General features: G+C 38.0%; 1 protein-coding gene across 36 annotated transcripts in view; it reads right to left on the reverse strand.

Annotated features, from left to right (window-relative positions):
- TUT4 (terminal uridylyl transferase 4) overlaps positions 1-26,516 on the reverse strand; it is a 199,669-nt gene that overhangs the window by 83,689 nt on the left and 89,464 nt on the right. For 28 of the 36 annotated variants that reach the window (XR_014299951.1, XR_014299952.1, XR_014299953.1 and 25 more), the window contains 2 exons: positions 10,271-11,119; positions 1,669-1,832 (listed from right to left, as the gene is read on the reverse strand). Coding sequence is in view for 29 of the 36 variants with exons in the window: in XM_082688377.1 (XP_082544503.1) it covers positions 1,669-1,832; positions 10,271-11,027 (921 nt within the window). In the remaining 7 variants the exon portion in view is untranslated. Of the gene's footprint in view, positions 1-1,668; positions 1,833-10,270; positions 11,120-11,584; positions 11,765-26,516 lie in introns of all 36 variants that reach the window. The other 8 variants (XR_014299950.1, XM_082688366.1, XM_082688360.1 and 5 more) reach the window with 1 other exon arrangement.

Raw genomic sequence — 26,516 nt, forward strand, 5'->3', positions numbered from 1 at the left:
TTATAAAGTATTCTCCAAATTGATGCTTCCATACTCCCATTCAAGTTGGCCACTCTTTTGTCTAAGATTTCAAACAATACTGCTATTATTACTATTATCTCTTATATGTTTTTCTCTCATTAGTAAACCAGAAAACCAGTAACATGTTTTTAAAAATGCCACACGAGGCACCTGGCTGGCTCAGTTGTTAAGCGTCTGCCTTCAGCTCATGTCATGATCCCCAGGTTCTGAGATGAGGCCCTGCACTGGGGTCCTTGCTTGGCGGGAAGCCTGCTTCTCCCTCTCTCACTCCCCCTGCTTATGTTCCCTCTCTCACTCTCTCTGTCAATTAAATAAATAACATCTTTTAGTTAATTAATTAATGTTCCACATAGGCCCCAATTCAACTTTTTATCACCAGATCATGGCACATGAAAAGCACTAAATATTTACCTTAACAAAACACACACCCAGAATAACTACTAACTCCAAGACATAGGGAAGAGAAAGTGAGGAAAGAGAGAACTATGTAAAAGAGCAAATTGCAAAAAAGACTTCCTTCTAACTAGCACCTTGGGAGACTAACTACACAACCTAAATTCTCCTTACATTATGGGCCTCTACCCCTTGATATTCATTTCTATTTTCTTAGGGTGACCACTCTGTTATAAGATCTATTAATAACCCAGGATTGCGTCCTCAATTTAGATATGACCTCATTTTTCTAAACTCTACAAAATTATACCATTTCTTTCTTCCCTTTCTTATTTATCAAGAATCATGACCTATATTACCTTATATACATGCTCACAAATATCCCAAGTATCTATTTGTGAACAGGCTGATCTATGATTCTTTCCTTCAATACCTAGCAAATGTTTTTTATTAAGGCTAGGAATGTGTATTTCTAGGTTAAGAATTTAATTAGTATACAGGAAAAAGATACCAATGGCTAGAACAATTCCTAATACATAAGAGATATTCAGTAAATATGGGAGATGGAGAAAAGGAGAAAGCGTACTATATATTTGCTCATTTATTTCTGTCATTCCAAATGGACTGTTCACTTCTAATTCACCAACTGCCATTTTCATCAATATATCCCAGTGCCCAGCATAGTACTGAGAACATAAGAAGCACTCAGTATCTACTGCTGAGTGAATAAATCGGAGGTTGGCAAACTTCTGTAAAGGGACAAAGTAATATTTTGGTAAATATTTGATGCTTTAGTAAACAGTAACTATTTTATGCTCTGCAAGCTATAATGTTCTCTGGAGTAACTAACTACTCAATTCAACTCTGCCATGGTAGCATGAAAGCAGCCACAAATGGGTAAACAAACAGCATGGCTATATACCAATACAATTTGGCTTACAAAAACAAGGGACTAGGTTTACTTTACACAATTTTAAAAACACAAAGCACACAAACAAAAGGAAAAAAACAAGAAGATAGGCCATAGTTTGTTGACCTCTAGAAAGAATGAATGAATTCAGACTCACAGATACATGGATTTGCTGAACAAAGGAAGAGAAGAAAAGAGAGAAGAAAGGAAAGAGGGAAGTTAGGAAAAATGAATGCTACCTCTGCCTGAGCAATAAAAGAAGATAAATAAAAAGAGCTGTGCTTGGCAAAGAAAAGTTATAAAACATCCATCATCCTCCAAATAACTAAAATGACATAGTATACTTTTTCAAGTCGAAAGATGTGATCTCTTTCTAAGCGTTCTTCTGCTTGTTTCAAGCCTAGCCTCTGCTCAGGTGTCAATGCAGATTCATCTATCACAGTAGCATTTTCTAAATAGTCCATCTCTGAAGAGTTTTCTTTATTAGAGTCATCATTCTTCATTTTACCTAGAAAAGGAAGCAATCAGTTACCATCAGCAGAACTGATAAAATTTTTTAAAAATTTCAATGGGAAACAATCAATTTATATACATACGGGAAACATATTCTTTCCTTATACTTCCTTAGTTGTACAAGTTGTATACTTATGTAAATACAAAGAAGAGATATATATGGTATCAGAATTCACAAAGAAAAATCTATTTCATGAATCAAATGCCTATCTTGTTCTTCTGACCTAGCAAAAGACAAATATGACAGACTCACTACACAAGGCTAACACAACATAACCATCTTATATAATCTCTGAACTCTGAAATGTGATAAAAAGCTAGTTTAAGTCCCAAAGTTTAGTCACTAAAGTCATTTTAATGACTTCATCACTCTACACTAGCTGCTAAAAGAACATATATCCTCTGCACCACAAACCCACACCAAGCTAGTGCCTCTCTGCTTTCACTGAACTCATGGATATCCCTATCACATCAATATTTTTTCTTTGCTTCTCTGCCTCCTAAATAGATTGCAATCTCTTCAAGGGATAGACTGTGTACTATCAACTTTTCATTTCCAGTACCTAACACTATACACCTGGCATATAGTAGATTCCACCATCAGTGTGATTTTTTAAAAATACAAATTGAATCATATTATTCTCTTGCTTAAAATACTTAAAAGACTTTCAAAGAGTTCAGGATAAAGTTTAAACTCTAGCATATTACATGCCATCCTTGCCTTCATGAAGGCAGTAAACAGAACAATAATTTCAAGTTGTAATAAATCCTATAAAGGAAAAAAGCATGTAACTCAGAAGGAAACTAACTTCAGATATGGGAATCAGGGAAGATTTTAAATCAAGACCTTAAAAAGGACCAAGCAGGTGGCTCAGTGGTTTAAGTGTCTGCCTTCCGCTCAAGTCATGATCCCAGGGTCCTGGGATGGAGTTCCGAATTGGGTTCCCTACTCTGCAGGGAGCCTGCTTCTTCCTCTCCCTCTGCCTGCTGCTCTCCCTGCCTGTCCTCTCTCTCTCCCTCCCTGTCTCTGTCAAATAAATAAATATCTTAAAAAAAAAACAAAAAAACTTTTTTTTAAAAAAGACCTTATGAAAGAGAACTAAATTATCTATATCTCTAACCTTATAACCTGCCATAACACTTTTCACTTTATTCATACCAAATGTGTTAGAATGGATCACTGCTACTTCAAGTCTCAATGCGTTTTCATATGCTGCTCCTTTCACCATCAAGGCCATCCTTACTTCAGCTAGTAATATTTACCTGTCCTGCAAAATTGAGCTTAAGCTTCCACTGTTTTAGAAGACAGTCTGATACTCTTTATACAAGTGACACCTGAATAATATTGGGGCTTGGGATCCCAAAACTCTGCATTTAACTTTTTAGTGTCCCAAATTTTAACTATTAATAGCCTACTGTTGACCAAAAACCTTAATATTAACAGACAGACACATACTTTGTATGTTATAAATATTATATATTGCATTATTATAATAAAGGAAGCTAGAAAAAAGAAATTCTCACAGACAGAGCTTTCCCTCTTCTTTTTTTTTTTTTCTTTGCATTCCCTCTTCATATGAGGCTTCAATCCTATGGGATTAGGACGCCCACCTTGGGACCTCATTTAATCTTAATTACCTCCTAAAAGCTCTTATCTCCAAATGCAATCACACTGGGAGTTAAGGCTGCAGTATAGGTAGTTTAAGGAGACACAATTCAGTCTGAAGCTGAGGAAGCTAGTGCTTCAGCCTTAAAAAGGAAAGAAGTACTGATGGATATATACTGTAACATGAATGAACCTTGAAAACATGATGTTTAATGAAGGCAGCCAGACACAAAAAGATCACATATTCTATGATTCTGTTTCTATGAGATACCCAGAGACAAATATAGAAAGAATGCATTTTAGTGGTTTTCAGAGGATGGAGCGAGGGAGACTAGGAATGAATTCCCCCCACCCCCAAGACCTGAACTGAGACCAAGAGTCAGACTCAACCAAATGAACCACTCAGGTGGTCCCAAGGGAATGAATCTTAGATGGGTACAGGGTTTCCTTTTGGGATGATGAAAAAGTTCTGCCCTTAGTGGTGATGGTTGTACAAGTACTATAAATGTACTTAATGCCACTGAATTATATACTTTTTTAAAAAGACTTTATTTATTTGAGAGAGAGAGAGAGAGACACAGCATAAGCAGGGGGCGGGGCAGAGGGAGAGGGAGAAGCAGAGTCCCCGCTGAACAGGGAGCCTGAGGCAGGCCCAATCTCAGGACCCTGAGATCACGACCAGAGCTAAAGGCAGGTGTTTAATCAACTGAGCCATCTAAGTGCCCCAAATTATATACTTTAAAATGGTTAAGATACTAGAGTTCCTGTATTCCACTCCTACACATACGTCAAGTGAAAACATACATCCACACAAAAACGTTTAAATGTTCATAACAGCATTATTTATAATAAATAAAAGATGGAAACAATTCAAACATCTATCAACTGGTAAAAGGATACATATAATGTGGTATACCCATACAATGGAATTTAGCAATAAAAAGGAATAAGGTACTAGTACATGCTAAACATAGATGAATCTTGAAAACGTTGTGCTGGGGCACCTGTGTGGCTCAGTCAGTTAAGCATCCAACTTGATTTTGGCTCAGGTCACGATCTCAGGGTCATAAGATCAAGCCCCCCATGGGATTCTATGCTGGGCATGGAGCCTGCTTAAGATTCTCTCCCTCTGCCCCTGCCCCTCTCTCACTCTCCCTCACCTTCTCTAAAATAAAGGAGGGGAGCCTGGGGGGCTCAGTTGGTTGGGCATCAGACTCAAGTTTTGGCTCAGGTCATGACTCAGGGTCATGGGACTGGGCCCTGCTTTGGCCTCTGAGCTCAGCACCAAGTCTGCATGGGACTCTCTCTCTCCCCCACTGCCTGCCGCTGCCCCTTCCCCTGCTTGCATGCACTCAGTCTCTCTCTCTCTCAAATAAAAAAAATTTTTAAATTAAAAAAAAAAAAAAATTTTTGCTATGTGAAAAAAGCCAAACAAAAAAGGCCACATATTATATGATTCCCTTTATATAAAATAGGCAAATCTATAGAGACAGAAAGTAGGTAAGTGACTTCTTTTTTTAGGGGAGAGGGGCAGTGAGAGAGGGAGAGAGAGAACCTTAAGCAGGTTCCTCGCCCAGCATGGAGTCCAATCCAAATTGGATGCTTAACCAACTGAACCCATGGAGTCAGTGCAGGGCTGTTCCCAAGACCCTAAGATCACAACCTGAGCCAAAATCAAGAGTCAGAGCTTCAACCAATTGGACCACACAGGGGCACCATGAGTAGTGACTTTTAATGGGTACAGTTTCTTTTGCAGGCAATGAAAATTTTCAGGAATTAGTGATAAAATCACAGCTTTCTGAATAAGTCCTAAAAACCACTAAATTGTATTTTTCTTTTCTTTTCTTTTCTGAGCCAAAATCAAGAGCTGTATGCTTAACGAAGCTACCCAGATGCCCCTAAACTGTATGTTCTTAAATGAGAAATTCTAGCATGTGATTACATCTCAATAAAACTGTTATATAAAAAGGTAGGGGCACTTGAGTGTCTTGGTTGCTTGAATGTCTGACTCTTGATCTCAGCTCCATCTGGATCTCAGGATCTGAGTCAAGCCCCACAATGGGGACCACAATGGGTATGGAAATACTTAAAAAAATAATAATAATAGGGGTGCCTGGGTGGTGCACTCAGTTGGTAAAATGACTCTTGGTTTGGGTTCAGGCTGTAATCTCAAGATTGTGAAATAGAGCCCTGTGTTGGGCTCCCCACCCAGTGTGGATTCTTCTTGAAATTCTCTCTCTCTCTCCCTGTGCCCCTCCCACTTGTGTAAAGTGTGGGTTAAGTGTCTGCCTTCGGCTCAAGTCACGATCCCAGGATGTTGTCACTCTAATGTATGGGAAACTACAGAACCATTTTGAAGAGTAGTAATGTGATCTGAATAATTTTAACAGGATCATTCTGGCTGTTACATTGAAAATAAAATGAAAAGTTACGTAAGTGAATAGAAAGAGGTAAGCTGGGTTATGGTATTCAAAAGCATGATCCTAACCAGCAACACCAATCTCACTCAGGAGCATGTGAGAAATCCATTATCTCAGGACCCACTCTAGACTTTCAAAATCAAAAATTCCTACAAAAGGAACATAAGAATCTGCATCTTTTTTTTTTCTTTTTAAAGATTTTATTTATTTATTTGACAGAGAGATCACGAGTAGGCAGAGAGGCAGGCAGAGAGAGAGAGGAGGAAGCAGGCTCCTGCTGAGCAGAGAGCCTGATGCGGGACTCCATCCCAGGACCCCGAGATCATGACCTGAGCCGAAGGCAGCGGCTTAACCCACTGAGCCACCCAGGCGCCCAAGAATCTGCATCTTAATACAATTCCCAGGTAATTCATTTAAGTGTTAGAATTTGGGGGGGGGGGGAAGTTTGAGAAGCTCAGATCTAGAACACTCACCCCTCAAATATTCATCATGCTCCCTTTCTTACCACTTTCCTTCAAATATTTCTGTTACCTTCTCAGTGACAATTTAAATTTGAACCACAACCATCAGACACAGTAGCATCATTCTCTACAATCTTTCCTACTTTTTCATAAGATATACTACCATCTAACTTACAACATACTTTTGTTATTATATATATATATATATATATATATATATATATAGTCCCTCTCCTCCTACTAGAATATTAACTCTGTAAAAGCAATGTTGTCTGTTTTGTTCATTGCTAAATTCCTAGCAACTAAATTAGTACCTGGCACATAGCACACACCCATAAAAATATTTACTGGATTAATGGCAAAAGGAAAAGCTGAAGTGTTAACTGGAAGCTAAAGTTGAGTCTAATGAAGGAAGATTAAGCCACTAACCTCAGATGGGCCTGAGATTAGTCAAATTTCTATAAAGTCGGTTAAGTCCAAATAGACAATGATCTATATATAAAGGTTTATTCTATTTAATTTATAAAGGGACACTCTACTGAGAAATCATTAATTTAAATATAATTTGGAATTTTCATATGAGGAAAAAAATACTAAACAATTGTGTATGAACATGACTTCAAGGCAGATATTACACATACTCAAGAGAATTCTTTAATAAAAAAATGACTGCTATACTACAAATCATTGTTCTGAATTTGTTAAACCAAGTCTTCCAAAAGGACCTCTACTTGGTCTACCAGCTTCTTTAAACTAGTTCAACTTGTTCTCCATATTAACAAATAACAAAACAGCATTTAATTAGAGAAATAATAATAATAAAGGATATTCATTCATTGTACTGCATGCCTACCATGTCAGGTACTACATGAAACATTTCATTAGATTACTTCACTTCACCTTCATAAAAAAGGCAGCAGAATCTTAACTTTTTTTTTTTTTTAATGAGGACTGATGGGCTGCCTGGGTGGTGCAGTCAGTTAAGCACCCAACTATTGGTTTTGGAACAAGTCATGACTTCAGAGTTGTGAGATAAAGCCCCTGAGTCAGGCTCTGTGATCAGCATAGAGTCTGCTTGAGATTTTTCTCTCCCTCTCCTTCTCCTACTCTTGTGCGTGCTCTCTCTTTCTTTATAATAAGTAAGTAAATCTTAAAAAAAAAAAAAAATGAGGGGTGCCTGGGTGGCTCAGTGGGTTGAGCCGCTGCCTTCGGCTCGGGTCATGATCTCAGGGTCCTAGGATCGAGTCCATCGGGCTCTTTGCTCAGCGGGGAGCCTGCTTCCTCCTCTCTCTCTCTCTGCCTGCCTCTCTGTCTACTTGTGATCTCTGTCAGATAAATAAATAAAATCTTTAAAAAAAAAAAAAAAAATGAGGTGGAGCACCTGGGTTGCTCAGTCATTAAGTGTCTGCCTTCAGTGGCTCTGGTCATGCCCCCCACTCCCCCACCTCCCCTGCCTCGGGCTCCCTGCTGGGAATAAAGCTTGCCTCTCCCTCTCCCACTCCCCCTGCTTGTGTTCCCTCTCTCACTGTGTCTCTGTCAAATAAGTAAATAAAATCTTTAGGGGGGGGCGGTACTGAAACATGTTTTAAAGTACAAGTGGTTATGGGCACCTGGGTGGCTCAGTGGGTTAAAGCCTCTGCCTTCGGCTCTGGTCATAATCTCAGGGTCCTGGGATTGAGCCCCTCATTGGGCTCTCTGCTCAGCAGGGAGCCTGCTTCCACCTCTCTCTCTCTCTGCCTGCCTCTCTGCCTATTATCTCTGTCAAATAAATAAAATATAAGTAGTTTATTTGATGTGTATATAGATGCATTATCCCTATCCATCCATTAGGGTCGCCTGGGTGGCTCAGTGGGTTAAGCCGCTGCCTTCGGCTCAAGTCATGATCTCAGGGTCCTGGGATCGAGTCCCGCATCGGGCTCTCTGCTCAGCAGGGAGCCTTCTTCCCTTCCTCTCTCTCTGCCTGCCTCTCCATCTACTTGTGATTTCTGTCAAATAAATAAATAAATAAACAAATAAACAAACCCTATCCATCCATTATCTATGTCTATTATGTATATCAGTATATCTATTCATAAATATATACATTAAAAAAATAAAGTATAAACAGCTTATCCAAGATTACAAATTTATTAAGTGGGGAAGATGGGATTCAAAACCTATATAATTTTACCCTATAGCCCACATTCTCAATCATATCACTGTCACTTCATTTACTTTCCCTTTTTTTTTTTAAAGATTTTATTTATTTATATGACAGAGATCACAAGTAGGCAGAGAGAGAAAGGAGGAAGCAGGCTCCCTGCTGAGTAGAAAGCCCAATGCAAGGCTCAATCCCAGGACACTGGGATCATGACCTGAGCTGAAAGCAGAGGCTTTAACCCACTGAGCCACCCAGGCGCCCCTACTTTCCCTTTTTAAAAAAAATAAATGCTTGGAGGTGCCTGCATGGCTCAATTAAGCATCTTGCCTTCAAGGTCAGGTCATAATCTGGAGCGTCCTGTGCTTAAGCCCCATGTCAGGCTCCCTGATCAGAGGGGAGTCTGCTTCTCCCTCTCCTCCTGTGCACTCTTTCTCTCTCAATAAATAAATAATTTAAATCTTTGGAAAAATAATAATAAACCTTGAATCAGATTTTTCACTAACTCCAGCAATCAAACCCTTGTAATTGATCTTATGTACCACTATTTCCCAACTTGAATCATTCACATACTATCTAGTTCATATCTGTCTCACCTAAACACTATCAGTAGTGTTATTTTTTTGATACTACCTTTAAACTGACTTACTTTTTTTGGCCTTCTCCTAAATCGTATTTTTAAAATTATGAAGTTGGTGTTTTTTCTTATACACATAAAGATATGTCTATTAAAGCTAAAAAAGTGGTCTGTTAATATACTATCAATTATTATCATCAGAAATAAACTATTTTTAAACCCTTTACCAGAGTTTCTCAAAGTGTAACAAACAATGACTTAGAAATATCTTTTTTTTGTTATTCATATATCAAGGAAAGCTTCTATTCACCCAGCCACAGAAACATGAGGAAAAAAATTGCCCAAAAAATCCATAAAGTTAAACATAACCAAGATTTAAGTACTCAAAAGACAGGCAACATTTATAAGCAATTAAAGCTAAGATCAAAACACTAAAAGAAAACGAATTTTACACCAAGAAGTCTTAAGTAAATTGCAAGTGTCCTTACCAATCTCTGCTTCCTGTCAAAGAATTTACTGCACTACAGTCCAATTAAAAACATGTATAAATATATGTGATCATAGAACTACCTTGCTTAAAAGTCTTCAATGGCTTCTCAAAACATTCATCATAAAGTCCAAACTGTCTATCATGTCCTAAAAGGTCCTTCGTTCTCCAATTACTGTATGTCTTTTCAGCTGGATCATTTGCTACTTTCACCCCCAATTCTGTTCCAGTCATATTTAATCTCAGTCATACTCTTATTCTCATATTTATGTCCTGCATGTTCTCAAACCAAAGACTAAATCCCTCAATTAAATTATGCACTCTCTCAAGTTTTTTGCACTTAACTAAATTACTGTTTTATTTATGTGTATCACCCCCATCTAACTAGAAGCATCCTTGAGATTTGGTGCTGTATTTTTTGTTTTTCCACTACAAACATATACTTTGCATATAAAAGGAACTCAATACATACAGGTTCATTGAATGAATGAGCCACATATTACCAGGACCACTTAAAAAGTGTGTATGTGAGTATATACACATGTACATACAGATTACAGGAGCCACTAATTTCTATTTACACAGGCTTTTTACTTATTGTAATAAATGTAAAGTTTCTTTTTTAGCTTAAAAAGCCCTATTATTAAAGTGCTTTCTGAAAATAAAGTAAGGATAATCTAAAAAACATTAATACAGGAAAATCTCTCCAAAAATGTGACCCATGGATACTCTAATTTGTACTTACTCAAATCATCCGATATGTCTTCAATTCCTGACGCACTATCATCAGAATCACCAGTATTATCTGTACATGCTTGTTGCTTCTGAGATCCTGGTGAGTTTTCCAAAGCAGATTTTCCTCTGTCCACATCAATATTCACTTTGTCCAAAGAAGTAAAAGAGCTTGGAATTTTTTTTCCAATCTGTGGTAATTCTGTACGTCGCATAGTTTCCTTCAACAGTAAACTGGACGCCTTCTCTGGTTCTGCTGGTGAACCAGGGACCTTTTCCAATTTCATCTGAGAACTGGGTACTTTTTCCATTTTCCTCTGTGAACTAAGTGCCTTTTCTGTTGCTGTCACCTGTGAGCTGGGTGTCTTTTCTGTTTTCACTGGTGAATTAGGGGACTTTGGTGATTTTTCTGCTTTCGCTTGTGAAACAGGTACCTTTTCTACTTTCACCGGTGAATTAGGTGATTTTTTTGTTTTGCAATGACTTTGATCTCGAAGGACTAATCCCAAATCTTTAGGGCTTGCTATGTTGGCAGCATTTACTTTACATGATTTAACTTCTGTTTTTTCTATACAAATATCATTTTGCTTATTTTTTTTAATAGTGTTCTTATTTGGAGAGCTGGTCCCAATTTCTTTTATGGATTTATCATTTCTAGCTTTCAAAGTTTGATTAGATATAACTTTAACTGCTTTGCTTTCTTCAGAAAGAGCCCAAGCATTCTTCTTTGGTTCATGATTTTCATTTTTAGAGGTCTTAAAGTCTTCCATTATTTGAAAACCTGCTTCCTTCAAATTGTGATACTGTAAAATGGCAGATTTCCAATAGCTGGATTGCTTCAAGTCCAAATTAGGCAAACAAACTATAGGGTTAAAAAAAAAAAATGTGTTATTTAAAATGCAAAAGGCATTTTTAAAAAATTGGTGGACTTTCAAAAACTTCCAAATTTGTCCTCAAAACTAGAGAAATTATAAAAACTTTAAAAACTCCATTAACCATAAAAGGAGTTAAAACCCAATTATTAGTAAATAACAGCGAAATGGTCATAAAGTAGGTTCTAATGTAATTATGTCAATATGACATCAAAACAGAATTTTAGATTTGTTCTACATTACTTAGTAAGAATTTCAACTAAAAGGGAAATAAAACTTGCAATTGATGTACCACAATTAATATAAAAGAAAATGGAACAAAGAAAACACACTCCAATCTAGGGGCACCTAGTTGGCTCAGCATGCAACTCTTGATCTCAGGGTCTCACATGGGGTATAGGGACTATTCAGTCAGACTGATACTCTCTTTTATTAGAAAAAAAAGGGGGGGTCACCTGGGTGGCTCAGTCGATAAGCGTCTGCCTTCAGCTCAGGTCATGATCCCAGGGTCCTGGGATTGAGCCCCACATTGGGCTCCCTGCTTGGCAGGAAGCCTGCTTCTCCCTCTCCCACTCCCCCTGCTTGTATTCCCTCTCTTGCTGTCTCTCTCTCTCTCTCTGTGAAATAAATAAAATCTTGGGGGGGGGGGAAGACTTTATTAAAAAAAACTGATTAGGCTCTTATTTCTAAATTATTTTATAATTTTTAATTATAATTAAAATTTAAGCCAAAATAGAAACAAAATTAAGCCAAAACCATCCCATAATTTCACCATTAATATTTTTTACGACTAATGTTATTTTCTAGTAAAAAGCTCTACCACTTAGAGCTTAGGGCTAAAAAGCTTACCACTTAGAATGTTTTTGCTCCTGGTTTTGGTATTTTAATTTGATTTATACACTGCTTTCAATATTCTAAGATGTTTCACATAACTGTCAAAACAGTTGCCAAATATATATCTATATCTAAACTCTTGTACAAACTGCTGCAAATTCCTAATTTTAAAAATAAAAATGGATCCTATGGGACACCTGGGTGGCTCAGCTGGTTAAGCGCCTGCCTTTGGCTCGGATCATGATCACAGGGTCCTATATCAAGTTCCACCTCAGGCTCTCTGCCCAGGAGGAGTCTGCTTCTCCCTCCCCTGCCACTCCCCCTGCTTATACTCTCTGATTTAAAAAAAAAAAAATTTTTTAATTCCACCAAAAAAAGTGTGATGGGACACCTAGCTGGCTCAGTCTGTAGAGAGCATGTGACTCTTGAGCTCAGGGTCATAAGTTCAAGCCCCACATTGGGCATGGAGGCCACTTAAAAAAAAAAAAAAAAGTGTGGTAATTTTATATAGCAAAATTGCTATTTCTAAGAACAGTACAAATTTTTCCCAAAAAAGTTGTAATTTCTAGAAATAAAGTTCTAAGGAGGAAAGGTTTTGAGTAAGGTTCACTGCTTCCCAGTATACTCATAGCAAAACTTGTGGAGCCAAATAAAAATGCTGGACCTATGTTCTAGTTCCTGGTTACATTTTTAGAACGCAGCAAATGAGGACTAAATGAGATTCTAACCTTATATAAGCAATTATTATCAAGAAAACACAAAAGAATTTTTAACAAATTTCTTTAAAGAGTTGTTTGAATACTGAAAACAACAGGTTTTTTTATTCAAGATTTTATTTATTTATTTGTTAGAGAGAGAACGGGCCCAAGCAGGGGGATTGGCAGGCAGAGCCGGTAGAACAGGCAGAGGGAGAAGCAGGCTCCCCAGTGAGCAAGTAGCCCAATGCAGGACTTGATTCCAGGACCCAGGAAAAGGACCAGAGCCAACAAAGGCAATTGCTTAACTGAGTGCCACCCAGGCATCCCCAAAACAACAGTACTTTGCATATATTCCATTTCATTTTTATATCATTAAGACATCAGTCCACTTCCTACTTCTAGTTCATGTCTTCCTTTCTTGAATCCTTACAATGCCTACTGACTACTACAGACTTATCTTCCTTCCTTGAATCATGTCTTCCTTCCTTGAATCCTTATAATGCCTACTGGCTACTACAGACTTAGAGAGTTCTCAGGCCCTGGACCTCACCCAAAAGCCAGAGGCAGGTTCTTGACTCTGCAGTGAGAAAGAATTCAAGGACAAGTCAGAATGAAGTATAACAGAGGAAGCTTTACAGCAAAGTCCAAGTTTACACTCCAAGGAAGGAGGAGTGAGGGCACACTCAGAAAGAGGATCTAAGTAGCACTAGGTAGATGTGAGGCTCTGATTTTTATGGGTGGTTATAATCTGGGCATGAAATACTCGTGTGGGATTCTAGGGAACAGGTGGGGATTTCTAGGAATTCTGCATATTATTCAATGCTCTACATTAGCTACTATGTGCAGATAGAGTCTAATTTCAGGCTAACTGGGGGTCTTTGTGTGCTTTTAAGTTGCAGTTAAGCAAAGCACTGGCAGCAGAACACTTGTGATCACAAGAAATCACAGAGCTATCAGAAGTTTGCTTAATTGCTACAAACTTTCTGTCAGGTATAACACTCTGTTCCCTGTTTTTTGTTCCTCCTGCAAATATACAGCACTTCCCTCTTCTACCTGCCTTACTATCACAATGCTAGGTACTTAGTAGACATTCAAAATCACTAAGCAATTAAAAGAATATCCACTCCAGACAGATGGCTTCACATCTTTCTTTTCCTGATAAAATCTGAAGCGTTTAGCAGCAACTGGAATTTTCTCCCCCCACCCCCAGATTTTATTTATTTGAGAGAGAAAGCAAGCAAGGACAAGTTGGGGGTGGGGTAGAGTCAGAGGGAGAAGGAGAGGGAGAACTATGTTCCCCACTGAGCAGGGAGTCCCACTCAAGGTTCCATCCCAGGACCCTGAAATCATGACCTGAGCCAAAGGCAGAAGACAGATGCTTAACAGACTGAGCCACCCAGGGGCCTCTGGAATTGTTTCACAAGAAGTTTCTGACACTCTTCTTTAATTATCCATCACTCAGTTAACAGACTGGGCTACAAATTCTGGAGCCTGAGACTTAAAAGAGGTATGGATAAACTAGGTAAGAAAGTTTAGAAATAACTGCTGCATAATAACAGAAAAACTAATCATAGCAATAGTTACTTCTCAAGTTACCCTTCCACAAGACAGACAGGGAAACTATTCTAAGGCATGATTACAGAAAGCCATCAAAAATTTGTCCTGCTAAAAAAAAAAATTAGGAGGGTACCTGGGTGACTCAGTGGGTTAAGCCTCTCCCTTCGGCTCAGGTCATGGTCTCAGGGTCCCGGGATCAAGCCCCGCATCGGGCTCTCTGCTCAGCAGGAGCCTGCTTCCCCTCTCTCTGCCTGCCTCTCTGCCTACTTGTGATCTCTCTCTGTCAAATAAATAAATTAAATCTTTTAAAAAAATCTTAAAATCTTAAAAAAAAATAAATTAGGGGCACCTGCATGGCTCAGTTAAGTATCTACCTTAAGAGAGAAATCATTTCTGATTTTGTTTACCATTGTTTACCTACCACAGTGCCCAGTTTAAAGTAGGCACTCAATGAACCTATTAAATGGATTAATGAACATTTAAATTATGTTAATTGTAATTTAATTAAATTAATTTAATTAATTATTTGTTCGCTTTAAAAACAAATCCAAAACATTTAATTGCGTCATGGCTTATATTATTCACAATGTAAGTAGAAAAATATCTCTCTCTTCCAGGTAGCCTTTCCTAATCTATCCTGGAGGCTCCTACCCCCTAAGCTGGGCTCAGAGAAATATGCCTCTTTCTATGAACTTTAGTCTTACCCTTCTCATAGCATTCAATACTTAATACTTTTTTTATAAGGTTTTAATTATTTGTTTATTTATTTTAGAGAGAGAATGTGCAGATGGAGAAGAACAAGCAGACCCAGTGCTGAGTGAGGAGCCCCATATGGGGCTTGATCTCATGACCCTGAGATGATGACCTGGGCTGAAATTAGGAGTCAGATGCTTAACCAACTTAGCCACCCAGGCACCCAGTACTTAATACTTTTTATGTTTATTTCCTATTTGTACTATAGGAACTTTTTTTTTCCAATTTACTTTTCATAAAACAAATACATATACAGAGTTCAAAAAGTCAACAGTACTGTAAGGCAAAACAGTATTTGTCTACCAACTACCCACCTTCCTTCTCAGAAGCAACTGCTTTCAACTCTTTTAGCAGTTTCTTCTGAAGTTTATCTCCGTACTTCTAAATTACATGCTTAAACTGATACTGATCTTAATATGTTTTCACTTTAGATAGTATCTACAGACTTCCTACTATGAAAGAATTTAGCTGTCTCAAACATTCCCCCTAGAGACAAACAGAATTATACACACACATATGTTCCTATCCCACCCACATCCCCTGAAGATGATTTTAATAAGATATAACAGTATTATTCATGGCTGAGCCAAATATTATACTATAAAACTTTCTATATGCCCCTGAAAATTTATTTTTTCCTTTTCCCACGCACATAGCTAGACTGTATTTTCCAACCTTCCTTACAGTTAGGTGTGTCCTTAAGATCAAGTTGTTACCTCCTCCATGCTCTCCTCCTATCACTGGGTAAAATTCTCAAAATCATCCATCTTCAGTCATATAGCCAACAATTATGTTCTAATCCAGACCCACGGAGTCTTGAATTTCCGTAAGAACTAGAATCAGTTAATTCCAAAATGCAGATTATGATTCCAATTTGGAGGACTGACATTCTGCATATCTAATAAGCCCAAGTAAAGCCAATGCTGCTAACCCTTGGCCATACTTTTGGCTGGACAACATCATCAGTGGAACTTGGGCCCCTGAGTGACAACACAGAACTACTCATCTGGAGGAGGTGATCACTCATCTAGCATTTGTTATATGAGAAAAAAATAAAACTATTTTTTAAGGCACTGTATTAATGGATTTCTTTGTCATGGTAGCTCAGCCATTTTGACTTAACTAATATACATACTTATAATCATATTTCTCTTTGGTATACTTTACAGTTTTATCTGAAATTAACCATTGCCTCATTTTTCTTAAGTTTTTTTTTACATACCTATCAATAATTCATTGACAGAACCATAAATCTCCTGTCAATATGATCAAACACACATCACGGAAGCTTATATATATATGTATTTTTTTTTAAGATTTTATTTATTCATTTGTCAGACAGAGATCACAAGTAGGCAGAGAGGCAGGCAGAGAGAAAGGAAGGGAAGTAGGCTCCCTGCAGAGCAGAGAGCCCGATGTGGGGCTCGATCTCAGGACCCCGGGACCATGACCTGAGCTGAAGGCAGAGGCTTTAACCCACTAAGTCACCCAGGTGCCCCTATATGTTTATTTTTACTGCCGTTTTCTCCTTGAACATCTCTTGTCTAGCACTTGCTGGTTATTACTAGTCTTTTACCACAGCTGTCAGCCTGCAACTTCCTTTCACTATTATCCTACCAATTCTCATCCACCCTCAAGCTGACTTCTATATTCTTCTTCCACAGTTTACTCCCTCTTTTTTTGGTGGAGCACACCCTCCAGTAGATAAGAAAGGAAATATGAAAGGCAGTGAAAAAAAAATTATGCCCAATTTCTGCATTTCATTCTACATAGACAGGCATCCATTATCATAACACTCTGGACTTCTCTCCACTTCCCCCATCCATTCTTTTCCGCAGGACATGAAGTAACATCTTTCATACATGAAGTAACATCTTTCATCCATGAGTTTGTGAAAATGATTAGGTAAAGCATAGTATCTCTCTCTCATTCCTCTTCACTAGCTGTTCACAGAGAAGAGAAGTCCACTTTCTCATTCATACTCTAACATTTACACGTGTAAGCCCCACATGGAGCCTGAAGTTGTGCCTGTGTCTGAGTAAGTCTAATTCTGGCACTGAGTATTAGCAAACAATGTGAAAATAAAAAATCCATTCCCCAAGGTGAATTTTATCCATAATTAAATAATCTGGGGGTGCCTGGGTGGCTCAATGGTTTAAGCATCTACCTTCAGCTAGGGTCATGATCCCAGAGTTCTGGGATCAAGCACCACATCAGGCTCCCTGATCAGCAGGGAGTCTGTTTCTCCCTCTCCCTCTTCTCCAGCTTATGCTCTCTCTCAAATAAATATAAAATCTTTAAAATAAAAACAATAATCTGATCTCCATATGCTAGTTTTGTCTTTCCCAGTTTGTTCAGGATTCAGGAAGGGAAACAGTGCTAATTATTGGGTCCCTTATGTCCCAATAGGAAGTAAATTTTATAAGACTTTGTATGTCTTAAACATCTTTTTTTCTTCTTATTTTAATTAGGTTTAAACTTCTAGGTTAGAAAGCATACACTCAAAATGCAACAAGTACTGTTTCAACGATTTCTAGTTTGTAGTGTTAGTACTGAGAAAATCATCCCGTTCTTATTTTCCATCTTTTTTACTGAATTGCTTTCTTCTTTATGGGAATTTTTATGATATTCTCTTTGTCTCAGCTTTTTGTTTTGTTTTGTTTTAGCGTTCTGTAATTTCTTTTTCTTTTTTAAAGATTCATTTATTTATTTGAGAGAGACAACACATATGAGCAGAGGAGAACAGAGAGAGGAGAGAATCTCAAGCATACTCCCCACTGACCACAGAGCCAGATGCAGGGCTTGATCTCACAACCCTAAGATCATGAGCTTAGCTGAAACCAAGAGTCATACACTTAACCAACTGAACCACCAGGCTTCCCTCAGTGTTCTGTAATTTCTAAGTGATAAGCCCTGGAGCAGATATTTCTTCATTTTTCTTGGTATTCAGTTGGCTCTTTTAATCTCTACCTCAAGTCCCCCCACTCCTGAAAATTTTTTCTTGTATTATGTCTTCTATCATTTCCTCCCTTTCATTTTCTCTTTTTCTTTAGTTCCTATTCATTGGACCTTATGCCTCCTACATTGATTCTCCAGTTATCTTACCTCTTTTATCAATTTTCCACCTTTATTTTCTTTCCTGAGTGATTTCCTCACCTTTATCTTCCAACTCTTCTACATTTGGAGGAGAGAAGCACAGGAGGTATACCATATTTTCATTTCTAAAAACACTTTAACTCTCTGATTATTACTTCCTACAGCACTCGTGTTCTTGTCTCATGACTATCATCTCTTATATCTGAACACTAATAGTTTTGCTTAAAATTTTTTTCTGCTTCTTGTAGTTTCCTGAGTTTCTTATTTGTTTTCTTCTCTATCAAGGACACTAACATACACATAGGGAAGAGTAAAAGAGAAAAATGGAGACAGAAAAATATTTGAAGAAATAATAGCCGAAAACTTGCCTAATCAGATGAAAGATACAATTATACACATCCAAAAAGTTCAATGAACTCCAAACAGAATAAACTTAAAGAAATCCACACCAAGATTTTTATCAACTTATTATTCAACTTTGAAAACCAAAGAGAGAATTTTGAAATTAGCAAGACAGAAGCAACTTCTCGTATACAAAGTATTCACAGTAAGATTTAACAGATGATTTCCCATCAGAAACATGCAAATCAATCAAGGGTCCCCAGGCAGTTCAGGCAGTTGAATCCTTGACTTTTGATTTTGGCCCAGGTCATAATCTCAGGGTTATGAGATTGAGCCTGGCATTGGCTCCATACTGGACATGGAGCCTGCTTAAGATTCTCTTCCCCTCCCTTTGCCCTTCTCAGTCCCTGGCAAAAGGAAAAAAAAAAAAGGTACAAGGATGGAAAAAGGTATTCCATGCAAATAGTACTACAAAGAGAGCTGGGTGGTTATATGATTGTTAGACAAAATACATTTTAAGACTAAAGAGAACATTATGTATTGATAAGAAGTTCAATCCAGGGATGCCTGGGTGGCTTAGTTAGTTAAGCATCTGCCTTAGGCTCAGGTCATGATTTCAGGGTCCTGGGATCAAGCCCCACATTGGGCTCTCTGCTCAGTGGGGAGCCTATTTATCCATCTGCCTCTGCTTCTCCCCCCTCTCAAATAAATAAATAAAAACTTTAAAAATAATAATAATAGGGAACTTAAATATCCTACTTTCAATAATAGAGAAACCAGACAGAAAATCAGTAAGAAAATAGAAGGTTTCAACAATCTTAAACCAATTAGACCTAACATACTCAGAAGCCTCTACCCAGCATCAACAGGACACATTCTTCTCTACTGCACATGGAACATTCTCCAGAACAGACCATTCTGTTTAGTCTTAGATTTAGTCTAAAAAGACTAAAATCATACAAAGTATCTTTTCTTACCACAAGAGAATGAAATTAGATATCAAATCAATACAAAAACTGGAAATTTCACAAATATGGAAAACTTAAACAATGCACTCAAATCAACCAATGGGTCAAAGAAGAAATCACAAGGGAAATTAGAAAATACCTTGAGACAAATGAAAACAATGTATATTTTATCACATTTTCTAAAAATGGATATAAGAGGGATATTTCACATATTTTTTAAAAATAAGGATTATAGGGTGCCTAGGTAGCTAAGTCAGTTAAGCATCTGCCTCAAGCTTAGGTCATGATCCCACGGTCCTGAGATCAACCCCCACATCAGACCCCCTGCTCAGCATGGAGTCTGCTCTTCCCTCTCTTTCTGTCCCTTCGCCTGCTCATGCTCTCTCTTTCTCTCAAATAAATAAAATCATTTAAAAATTTTTTAAATTAAAAAATAAGGATTATAAAAAAATATAATAAACAACTGTTTACCAACAAATTGAATAACCTAGATAGAATGGTCAAATTGTACATACAAGCTATCAAAACAGAGTCAAGAACAATCCTTCTCAAACTCTTCCCCAAAAAAATAAAAATGGAGGGCACTTCCTAACTCATTCTCTGAGGCCAGCATTACCCTAATATATGAACATATATTCAAACAATCATTAACAAAATACCAGCAAACCAAGTAATGAAAGATAGTTGGAAGAAGGCAGGCAGGAACAAGGGAACTCCACCCTAACAGGACACCACCTTTAAATATCACCCTAAAAGGAGCCTGTACCCTTACCCACCTAATAGTTTATGATAAAAACCTGATAGGGTGACAGATGCACGGAAGGTTAATCAGATTAAAAGAGCCTGCCAACAAGCCCATAAAAACCACTAGACTTGGAAACTGGTGGCAACCCTCCGGGGTCCCCTCCTCTTCAGGAGCTTTGTACTATTACTCAATAATGTTTGCTTTGCTGCCCACCACTCTTTGTCTGGTCTACCTCTTCATTCTTCAAAGCAGCATGACCAAGAACCATGGGCACTAAAGGAAAAGAAATTCAGTAACATGAGCGGCATATTAAGAGTTATATAGCACAACCAAGTGAGATTCATCTCTAGAATGCAAGAGTGGTTCAACAAACAAAAATCAATGTAACATACCATATTAACAGACTGAAGGAAAAGGAAAACATAATCAGCTTGAATGATGCAACAAAAAGCATTTGAAAAAAATCCACCAGCCTTTCTTGGAGAAAAAAAAATTTTTTTTCAATAAACTTGTAATAGCAAGGAACTTCCTCATCATGATAAAAGCCATCATACAAAACAACGACACAGCTAACATCACACACAATAAAGACTGAAACTGTTCCTCTACAATCAGGAATAAGACAAGGATGTCTACTTTTTCCACTTCTATTTGACATAGATCTATTGGAAGTTACAGCTACAGCAATTAGGCAAATAAAAGAAAAAAAAGGCAACCAAATGGGAATGGAAGAAATAAAATTATCTTTTGCAGATGACATGATCTTATATGTAAGAAAACCCTTAAAAGTACACATGCGCACACACACACACAACACACACAAATGCACCAAAACAGTAGTAAAAAACTAAGTCAGCAAATTGCAGAATACAGAATCAACACAATGATCTACGAAATTAACATGTCTATGAAGTTAAGAAAATAATTCCATTTACTTTAGCATCAAAAGAATAATTAAGAATACACTGAACTGGGGCGCCTGGGTGGCTCAGTGGGTAAAGCCGCTGCCTTCAGCTCAGGTCATGATCTCAGGGTCCTGGGATCGAGTCCCGCATCGGGCTCTCTGCTCAGCGGGGAGCCTGCTTCCTCCTCTCTCTCTCTGCCTGCCTCTCTGCCTACTTGTGATCTCTCTCTGTCAAATAAATAAATAAATAAATAAATCTTTAAAAAAAAAAGAATACACTGAACTAAGGAAGCAAAAAAATTCCACACACCAAACTACAAAACAATACTGAAAAAGATTAGACTTAAACAAATGGTACAGTATCTCAAGTTCAAGGATTGCTTCCGATCTATTTTCCCTGTCTACTTCTTCCTTGCATTCTACACTGTGAGGCTAGAAATCAGGAAGTGTTTAAGTTCCTGTGACTCAGAGCCCCAAGGAGTGGAAAACTGAAAGACACATCTCTTACAATGTTCCACCTTCACTTAAAAAGATTAAGCACTCCATTCCTTGCTTATTGTTATTAAGCTCAAAAATCCCAAGAATGGATTAGGCTTTTTTCCCCAGAATTGCCAAAAGCTGGAGACTGGGCAGAATTCATGATGTGCAGCCCACTATGTACTTACCCATTCATTTCCTTTACTTATCACCAATAACTTATATTATTAACAATATTGTTAAAATGCCAATACTATGCAAAGTGATCTACAGATTTAGTGCAATCATTACCAAAATCCCAATGGCATTTTTTGCAGAAATAGAAAAACTCATCCTAAAATTCATATGGAATTTCAAGAAACTCTGAAGAGCCAAAACAACCTAGGAAAGGAAGAAAAAAAATTGGAGGACTCATACTTCCTGATTTCAAAACTTACTACAACCACTACAGTAATCAAACAGTACCATACTGGCATAGAAAAGACATAGATTAGTAGAATACAACAGAGTCCAGAAATAAACCCTCACTTATGGGGTCAACTGATCTGACAATGATGCTAAGAGTATTCAACAGGGAAAGGACAGTTTTTTCAACAAATGTGCTAGTAAAAAACATACCTACATTCAAAGAAATGAAGTTGGACCCTGACCTTACACTAGTTACAAATATTTACTCAAAATAGATCACATCAGACTTATTATAACTTATAATAACTATAAGACTTATAATTATAATTAGTATATTGTAATAATTTATTAAAGCACTAAGTGAGGGTGCCTGGATGGCTCAGTCAGTTAAGTGTCTGCCTTTAGTTCAGGTCATGATCTAAGGGTCCTGGGATCCAGCATCAGGCTCCCTGCTCAGCAGGAAATCCAGTTCTATCTCTCCCTTTGCTCCACTCCCCTGCTTGTGCCCTCCCTCTCTTCTCTTTCTCTCTCTAATAAATAAATAAAATCTTTTTTTAAAAAGGCACTAATTGTAAATCAAAAGACTGGGCAAAAAACTCAAATGACCATCAATACCACACTGATAGGGAAAACTAGCATAGAACATAAAATATATTACTACACAATATAAAACAGAATGAGGAAGTCTCTATTCTGCTGTGCAGTGATAGCGAGGACCTACTTACTGTAAAATAAAAAAAAATAATACACATAGGAATATGTAGTAAGTAATTCTGCATAAGAAAGAAGAAAATGGCCACTTGACTGGCTCAGTCAGTCAAGTCTGCGCCTCTTGATCTCAGGGTACTGGGCTTGAGCCCCACAATGAGTATAGAGATTACTTAGAAATAAAATGTTAAAAAAAAAAGAAGAAGAAAACATATACATATATATATATATATATATATATATATATATATATATATACATACACACACACAAACACACTTAAATGTTCAGAAATAAACAATGAGGGCACCTGGGTGGCACAGTCGGTTAAATGTCCCACTCCTGGTTTTCACTGAGGTTATGCTCTCATGATCCTGAGAAAGAACCCTTTCCCTTATTGCCCCTGTGCTCAGCAAGAAGCCTACTTAAGACTCTCTCTCCCTTTCCTCTACCCCTCCATCCCCCACACTCTCTCTCTCAAATAAATGTTTAAAAAGAAAAGAAATAGGGGCACCTGGGTGGCTCAGTCGGTTAAGCATCTGCCTTTAGCTCAGATCGTGATCCCAGTGTACTAGGATCAAGCCCCAAGTCAGGTTCCCCATTCAGCAGGGGGTCTGCTTCTCCCTCTCCCCTTCCCCTGCTCCAACTCTCTCTCATCCACACACTCTCTCTCAAATAAATCTTTCAAAAGAAAAAACAAGAAACAAAGAAAGAAAAGAAAAAAAATAAACAGTAGAAAACATAAAAACAAACAAAAGGGGCACCTCGGTGGCTCAGTTAGTTAAGTGCCCAACTCTTGGTTCGGAATGGGGTCATGGGATTTGGCCCACACGAGGCTCCGTCCCTCTCCCTCTGGCTCTGTCCCTCCCCCTCCTCATGCTCTCTCTCATGCAATCTTTCTCACTCTCACTCTAAAACAGACAGACAAATAAATCTTTTTTAAAAGTTCACTTTTTCTCACTCTCACTCTAAAATTAAATAAATAAATAAATAAATAAATAAATAAATAAATCTTTTTTTTTAAAGGTTCCAAAGATGTAAATTTTTAAATTACATTAAAAACTACACCTTGTATTTTTTTTTTTTTTTAAGTAATCTCTACTCCCAGTGTGGGGCTGAAACTCACAACCACCAGATCAAGAGTCACATGCTCTACCAACTAAGCCAGCCAGGCACCCTACCTTATATTTTAACTTACAAACACACACACACAGACACACACATACTATAAAAACTGGTAAGTCTTCACAACCTTAGATCTGGCATCAGCTTCATAAGTATAATATTAAAAATAGACAAGAGGGGCACCCCTCTCTTAAAAAGATAAAATCTTTTAAATAAAGTAAAATAAAAAGGTGGCTCAGTCAGTTAGGTACAGCTCCGGTCATGATCTCAAGAGTTGTGAGACTGAACCCTGGGTTGGGCTCAGCAGGGAGACTACTTGAAATGCTCTCCCTCCTCCCCTATCCACCCACGTGTGAACTCTCTCTAAAATAAATAGATAGGGGCACCTGGGTGGCTCAGTGGGCTAAGCCTCTACCTTTGGCTCAGGTCATGATCCCAGGGTCCTGGGATCGAGCCACACGTCAGGCTCTCTGCTCAGTGGGGAGTCTGCTTCCTCCTCTCCCTCTGCCTGCCTCTCTGCCTACTTGTGATCTCTGTCAAATAAATAAATAAAATAGATAAATCTTTAAAAAAACTAAAAAGTTTCTGCATAGCCAAATATAAATGATATCTACAAAGTAGGAGAAAATAGAGGCAAATCACATATCTGACAAGGGGTTAATACCCAAAATATACGAAGAACTCATAGAACTCAAGAGGTTAACAGAACACAAACAATCAGATTTTAAAATGGGCAGAGGAGGGCGCCTGGGTGGCTCAGTGGGTTAAGCCTCTGCCTTCAGCTCAGGTCATGATCTCAGGGTCCTGGGATAGAGTCCCGCTTCGGGCTCTCTGCTCAGCAGGGAGCCTGCTTCCTCCTCTCTCTCTCTCTCTCTGCCTGCCTCTCTACCTACTTGTGATCTCTGTCTGTCAAATAAATAAATAAAATCTTTAAAAATAAATAAATAAAATAAAAAAAAATAAAATGGGCAGAGGATGTAAACAGACATTTTCCAAAGAAGACATACAAACCACCAACAGGACATGAAAAGATGTTCAACAACACTAAACATCAGAAAAATGTAAATCCAAACTACAATGAGATATCAACTCACACCTGTCAGAATGGCTATTATCAAAAAAATATAACAAGTACCAGCAAGGATGTAGAGAAAAAAAAATCCCTGTGCACTAATGGTGGTAATGTTAAACTGGTACAGCCATAGTGTAAAACAGTGTAGCCATACTCAAAAACTTAAAAAGAACTACGAAATAATCCAGCGATTCTCATTCTGGGCATTTAGTCAAAGGAAACAACAAGATATGGGGGCGCCTGGGTGGCTCAGTGGGTTAAAGCCTCTGACTGCGGCTCAGGTCACGATTAGGATCAAGCCCCCCCATCAGGCCCTCTGCTCGGCAGGGAGCCTGCTTCCCCTTCTCTCTCTCTGCCTGCCTCTCCGCCTACTTGTAGTCTGTCAAATAAATAAATAAAATCTTAAAAAAAAAGAAAAGATAACTCAAAAAGATATCTGCACCCCTATGTTAACTGTAGTGTCATTTACAACAGCCAAGATATGGAAGCAACCTGTGTCCGTGCAAGGATAAAAAAAAAATGTGGTGTGTATATACAATGCAATATTATTCAGCCATAAAAAAAAAAGCAGAAAACCTTACCATTTATGACAACTTGCATGGACCCTGAAGGTATTATGCTAAGGGAGACAGATAGATAGAGAAAAATACTGTATGATCTCACTTATATGTAAACCCTAAAACAAACAAAATGAACTCACAGATATATAGAACAGATTGGTAGTGCCAGAGGCTGGGGCTGGGAAGAAGGAAGTGGGCAAAATAGGTCAAAGTGGTCAAAAGGTACAAGATTACAATTATTTAAAAAAATGAGTTCTGGGGATATAATGTACAGCATTGTGACTACAGCTAATAATACTGTATTGTACATTTGAAAGTCGCTGAGAGTAAATCTTGAAAGTTCTCATCACAAGAAAAAATAATTTGTACCTATGTGGTGATGGATGTCAACTAGACTTATTGTGGTAATCATTTCACAATATATACAAATATCAAATCATTGTGTTGTACACCTGAAACTAATATACTATATGTTAATTACATCTCAACAAAAAAATCAAAACATCTGTTCAGCAAGGACACTACCCAAAAAGTGAAAAAATAACCAACAAAATGGGAGAAAAAAATCTGTACATAATATATTTGATAAGGGTCTATCCAGAATATAGAGATTCCTACAACTTATCAACAAAAAGAAAAACCCACTTAACAAATGGGCAAGAGACATGAATAGACATTACTCCAAAGATAAATAAATGGTCAATAAGTGCATGAAAAGATGCTCAACATCATTAGTCACCAGGAAAATGTAAATCAAAACTATAATAAAACGCCACTTCATACACACTAGGATTATCAAAAAAGCAGAAAATACCAAATGTTGGTATGGATATGGACAGTATGAAATCCTTATGCAAGACACCTGGGTGGCTCAGTCAGGGCTCAGGTCCTCATCGCAAGGTCCTGGCATCAAGTCCCACATCCAGCTCCCTACTCAACAAGAAGCCTGCTTCTCTCTCTCCCTCTGCCTCTTCCTCTGCTCCTGCTCTCTCTATCTTGCTTTCTCTCAACTAAATAAAAATAAAATCTCTGAGGGGCACCTGGGTGGCTCAGTGGGTTGGGCCTCTGCCTCTGGCTCGGGTCATGATCTCAGGCTCCTGGGATCGGGCCCCACATCAGGCTCTATGCTCAGCAGGGAGC

This window comes from Mustela nivalis, assembly GCF_964662115.1.
Source record: "Mustela nivalis genome assembly, chromosome: 10".
NCBI lineage: Eukaryota > Metazoa > Chordata > Mammalia > Carnivora > Mustelidae > Mustela > Mustela nivalis.